At 33.4% G+C, this 5,967-nt stretch overlaps 1 protein-coding gene across 1 annotated transcript; it reads left to right on the top strand.

Annotated features, from left to right (window-relative positions):
* Nucleotides 1-2,015: 2,015 nt before the first annotated feature.
* Nucleotides 2,016-5,508, top strand: LOC132728153 (uncharacterized). Its single transcript, XM_060713787.1, has 4 exons — nt 2,016-2,189; nt 2,820-3,627; nt 3,942-4,152; nt 4,570-5,508. The coding sequence occupies exons 1-4, from the start codon at nt 2,069-2,071 to the stop codon at nt 4,783-4,785; spliced, it is 1,356 nt and encodes a 451-aa protein (XP_060569770.1). The 5' UTR covers nt 2,016-2,068; the 3' UTR covers nt 4,786-5,508.
* The last annotated feature ends 459 nt before the right edge of the window (nt 5,509-5,967 follow it).

The following is a 5,967-nucleotide window of genomic DNA, read 5'->3' as shown; positions in this document are numbered from 1 at the left end:
GAATAAAAATATAACAAGTTAAAAAGTTTTCTGCATGGGGAAAAGGGTTTTTTAAAGAAAAGTTTTAAAAAATTTTTAAAAATTTTTCATTTTAAATGTTTTCGGGGAAAAAAGTTTTTGGAAAACCCTTTTTTAGTAGTAGTTTTAATAAAATTTATATAGTAGACAAAAATCCATCTTTGAAAAATCGGCGACTGGGCGAAATCAGGAGACCCTAGAGGGTCGATTAGTAGAACGTCTGTTTTGTATAATTTTAGGGGGGTTTGAGATTTGTTTTTTACAATAATATATTGGCCCTTTGGGTTTTTTTTTCCCTGAAAAATTATCTTTGAAAAATGTTCCAATTTATGCCCTTGGGATAACCCGGGAATTGGCCCAGGGGGGCATGGTTTTTTTCCCTTTTTTTGTAAATCTTCAAAAAAACTCCCGGTTGAAAAATTTAAAAATTTAAATCCCACCCATATATATCTGAAACATAAACAAATGCCTCAAAAAAATTATTCAAAAATTTTAGTAGAAAAGTGGGATCCTAAGAGCTAGTCCTTGTTATACACCATTAAATTTCATAGGGAACTGGCGCCTTTTCAAAATTTCAGAAATGTCTTTTATAGCAACCAGTAATTTAAAAATTTTAAAAATTTAAATTTAAAAGGAAAATTTGTGAGTCCTTTAAAAACGAACCAAAACCCCGGGAAAATAGATTTTCTATACCCTGTTACTTTTAAAAGCAAAAAGTTTTCCCTTTCCCTGGCAAAACCCTGGCTTTCCATAGACCCGTGACTCCATAACAAACCCTTTATCTCCATAGCAAAACCCTTATTTCCCCTAAAACTGCTTTCTTTTTTAAAAAATATTGACGTCTTTTTTCAAACCCTAAAAATTTTATATTTTCCGGGGACTTCCTAAAAGCAACAATAGTGACTACATCCATTATTTCCAGCAATTTGAGTAACGATTGACTTAGCTCCTAGTGACATTCTATAAATTGAACCGTTCCATACAGATAGCAACCATACAATTCACTTTTGGCCATTAATTGCAGCCAGTGATATAATTGAATCATTGACTTCCTTTGCACTGACCGTATTTTCCATTGACTTTCTATTCTAATCAGCAACAACCAGTGACTTGAATTGTCTGCCCTAATAAAAACTGTTTGCAATTTCCATAACAACCATTGATTTCTATAGTAACCAGTGACTTCATAACAGCCATTGACTTTTAAAAGTAAACTGTATATTTCCATAGCAACAAGTGGCATCGTACAGCAAACGTTTACTTTTCTTAGCAACATGTGAATCTTCCATTGAATTTCATATCTTACAATGCCTTCCCAAGGAAACCACTGGTTTTGTATATCCATCAGTGACGTCTTTAGAAACTATTGTTTTTTCCTTAGCAAAAGCAACCAGTTATGTTTTTACACATGCACTATTTCAGATAAAATATAAACTTTAATAAAACATGATACCAGTTTTAGATTTAGATTTTATTTTTCGCTATCGCTTGAAGTTTTATAATAACACCCGTTCCTTATAAGGCCTATCGTGCCCCCCCCCCCCCCCCCCTTGTTTAAATAGTGGTAGAAGAGCTTATTAGATGTGTAATACAAGAAAAAGGGAGAGCTGAGTGTGATTTTTAAACATAAAAATATCACAATGTAAACAAAGTATTATTATATCCATACAAAATACTAATTTACTATTATTGTACCATATCTCAGAAAGCAACAGAAGCAAAATATGATTCAGATAATATTGGCCACTGAGTAATTCTTTAGAAACTATTACATGACACTTAAAATAAAAAAAACTTTTGAATAATAGAAATAAAAGCGTTCCTAGCGCAAGGGCATAATTTGCTTTTAAACATAGGTAAAATGTTGCATGTAATGCAGCTAGCTGGCTTAACACAACCATTAAGCTAATATATTAACTAAATTATATTAAAACGTTTTGTCATTTTTCCCAAATAAGATATATTAAGGTTACTTCGAAAATGATATTTATTTCTCCAGGACAACAGATTATTTACATCAGAAGAAAGTGCTTCTATACAACTAAAGGTGATGTCGATCAAGTCTTCAGGATTATCTTCGAATGTAACTAACATTAGTATTACTTATGTCGCCTCCCCTGACCATTACGTGTATTGGATTGGTCCGAGAGAAGATGGTAGAACATGGCACGGTATATCTAGTTTATTTGTGGTTTGAAATGATTTTATCAATTCTCTCCAACCCTCTGCATGTTTTATGCCCATATTCTGCTTATTGCAGCGTCTTTTTTGTGTGTAAGTTAATGAAGTCCGTGCACGTTGCTCTCTAGTTATGAACTACTGCCTCTTATTTGTTTGTTCGTTTGGGTTTTACGTCACACCGACACAGTATAGATCATTTGGCGACGTTCCAGCGTTTCTGGTGGAGGAAGTCCTCAGGTCCCCTTCCGTGCATTAATTCAGGCACGAACGGGCACCTGAGTAGAACCATCGACGTTCCGTAAGCTAGCTGGATAGCTTCCTGACATGAAAGAATCCAAAGTCCCTGTCGGGATTCGAACCCACAGCCGTGAGGGGCAAGTTATTTGGAGTCAACGACCTTAACCACTCGGCCACGGCCCAGCCTCTTATTAATATATAATTGTCGTTTGCACTGAATCACCAGTTCTTCGAATAAAAACAAAACGAAAGGGCTAAAACAGTAAAATCACTTAAAATTTGGTAAACATGAGATAAATAGAATAAAAGATATACATGTATGTGATATATTTGAGTAATATAGACATGGTTATTGCACAATAGAGTGTTTATTTAAATTTCAGGTGGTATAAAAACACAGACCATGCCTGGAAGTGATATATATACTGCTACTGTCGATGTGGTAAATCTTACTTCTCTTCGTTCTATTTACTTTCGACTGTTTAATGAAGAACATACCATATCGTTACAGCTTAACACCATTGCTGTAGAAACACCACAAGAACAGAACGTCAAACAACCACATTCAAAACTTTTTGAAATTGACACCATCTACATGGCACCAAACACTTCGGATTTAACAATAACAGGTGTTATGAATTTTAATTATTCATTCATGCATAGTTTTTCTCCAATTGAAGTCTTTTTTGAAGGCCTCAACACAAGTGCAGACCCGCCCACATACTTTGAAAAAATCGACTTTGATTCTGATAAAATAAGTGTAAGCTTTTCACAAAGATCAAATAAAACAACCAATTGTCATATAAAACTCGACCAGACTATCGTTAAATATGGCGGCTTTCTAAACATTCTTGTGCCATATAAGGAATCTTCGAAAGACAGAATGGTTGACATATATTCAAGCGGCACCGCTGTTAAAATTTATCCTTATGGCACTAAAGATATTCTACCCTACAATGAAGTCGGAACAATCCCACTCAAAAATCAGACAGTTATTTTTCCACCATCTAGTAAAATAAAGTGTTTAGCGATTGGAAACCCACGACCTACTGCTTCAATTTATAAGAGAGAAGATAATGGTGGGTATAAAAAGCTTGTAACAGAAACTTCTTATCTGGATAAGTACTCAAACGTTGAAGTACTTTCATTGTCGGCAAATAAACAGACACACGAGGGTCGTTATGTTTGCAGGTTAGTTAGTTATTTCAATAAACATTATTGTTACATCATATTTACATCTAAAACAGTTTACTTTTTTTACGACGTCAGACACCATCACGCCATGACGTCATTACATTTTGCGATATGTTACTTTTAAAATGTACATGTGGGCTTTACAGTAAATGCAATATTAAGGATATGCGAATATGTGAGGTAAACAAATACAAATTGTTTAATAATGCGCAATAAGAAAAACTTTTCATATCCTGATGTAAGATGTGTTTTAAAATAAATCCATATTTTATAGTAGCATTGTTTAATTTCGCTTTTTTTCTTCTTGTAAGGGCATCAAATGGTGATAAAACAGTGGAATCTGAAACTGACGTTGTCATGCTCACAAAAGCTATATTCGACGAATCTATGACCGGTGTTTTAGAGAACTCAAGCACAACTATCATTGTTTCTTGTAAGGCCACAGGGAAGCCGAGACCAGAACTTGAATTTCGTTTGTATGATGAATACGGCCCTTTTATGATACGATCTGGATTGTTCAAGGTAAACCATTCAACAAGATGTTACTGTAATTGTATTATTAGCCATTCACAGTCTGTCAACAATTTTAAACTACCTTAAATTCAAAATTATTATACAACAAAATTGAAGTTCCCTCGACTACCTGTTAAAAACTTAAAATGATAATCATAAACCCACATAGGTCTGATATTTCTTTCTTCTGACCTCGTCCAATGAGTGTTTTGTAAGCTACAGAAACTGAATGATTTTTGTTTTTGAAATAGAAAATGGTCCAAATCTGTAATAATATTATTACTAACTCTTAAACAATTACTCCTTTGATTTCGCTCTAGAATATGCATACACTTTTGATTTTCATAATTTTTTTAACATTATGTAGTTAGCATTGTTGGGTTACAACTTGCTTATGTTGCTATTTATACATATATATATTTGCAGATTTTGAAGACAAAAACAGGCCATTACGCATCGCAAATAACCTTAACGTTGTCAGCTGTAGAGGATGTTGATATACATACCGTTTATTGTTACGCTGCACAGGGCGATAAGAACAGAAGTTTTGAAATAAGCAAGAAAATTAACATTTTCCCTGAAGGAAGAGATGTTAACTGGAATCTCTACGACCGAGTTCGAGAAGCCCAAGTGTTTCAATAAATATTTCGTATCCTTATCCAACAATATATGAATGCAGAACGAACTGGGTCTTTGTGTGCTTAACGTCGCACCAACACTGGAGATGTAATACTGCGACTTGCCATGTCCAGCTTAACTGGTTAATGTAGACGCCGCCTTTCCTTGTTGAACTTGTTTTAAATTATCATATTTCAGGGGCATTTTTTAGGCACGAACAGGCACCTGAATGGGACCATCGAAGTTCCATAAGCTAGATGGATAGCTTCGTCACATGATGCCAATGTTCCTGGCGTAACCTGTTATGGGATTACTAGTCTAAGCAATACGGACATATATTTGGTACACAGCAGAACATATCATCAAATAGTCCATTATATAATTTTTGCTAAGTACAAGTCATATTGTACATAAAACTATTACATTATCTAAACAGCATAAATACAGAAATTTTGAATGCACAATATAATAATATGCGTACGGACCATGAAACAACATGATGAAGTCCCTGTTCGTGCCTAATGTAAAGCCTATACTCAAAAAATATTTTCTATTTCTCTTAATATTGCACACCATTTTCAATGTTTTCAAAAAAAACCTGTTATTAATATAATGAAACTATTTTGTATAATATCTAAACTCAGCGTGTTTATCGTGTTCATTTCTTCATGGTCATATATTACTTCAACACTAGATTAAAAATTGAAGAGGAAAGTGTATACATTCATAAACTACAATGAAGCGCAATATTGCTTGTCTTGAATATCTCCTGCCGACTGAAAACAAATAAGTTTTTCTTGTAAACGCATTGAACTTTTGAAGCAAATGTTAGTATAATAATGGCAATAAGTTTGAAAGTCATCAGTTCACGTTTGTGTTTAATTTATTGAATAATTATTCCCAAAGATAGTATTTTTTTAGTGTGTGTATATGGACAGAAAATTACAGAGAAAAAATTAAATGTTTACTGTCATCAAAAGAAAAATATTGTTGTGTTGAAGATGTTAAGTTTTTAATATTTTATATTAATGTTTCCAAAAAAAAAGGACTTTAGAAATAGAGAGCTAAAGACAAAGATTTTTTGACTAACATATTTGTACAACTCAACGGAAAACGCAAAATAAAAATACGCAGATATTTTCCCAATTAAATAAGATGTAATTTACTGTAGATTAACGAGATTCTGACGTTAGGATAAGAAGGTGA

The sequence above is a fragment of the Ruditapes philippinarum genome, unplaced genomic scaffold (genome assembly GCF_026571515.1).
Source record: "Ruditapes philippinarum isolate M1 unplaced genomic scaffold, ASM2657151v2 ctg3592_1_1_1_1, whole genome shotgun sequence".
NCBI classification, from domain to species: domain Eukaryota; kingdom Metazoa; phylum Mollusca; class Bivalvia; order Venerida; family Veneridae; genus Ruditapes; species Ruditapes philippinarum.
This window is presented reverse-complemented; position numbering and strand designations above follow the sequence as displayed.

Coding starts and splice junctions, on each gene's coding strand:
- LOC132728153 (XM_060713787.1), top strand. CDS start 2,069: ATGTCGATCAAGTCTTCAGGATTATCTTCGAATGTAACTAACATTAGT. Junction 3,628..3,941: donor GAGGGTCGTTATGTTTGCAG/GTTAGTTAGTTA, acceptor TCTTCTTGTAAG/GGCATCAAATGGTGATAAAA. Junction 4,153..4,569: donor TACGATCTGGATTGTTCAAG/GTAAACCATTCA, acceptor ATATATTTGCAG/ATTTTGAAGACAAAAACAGG.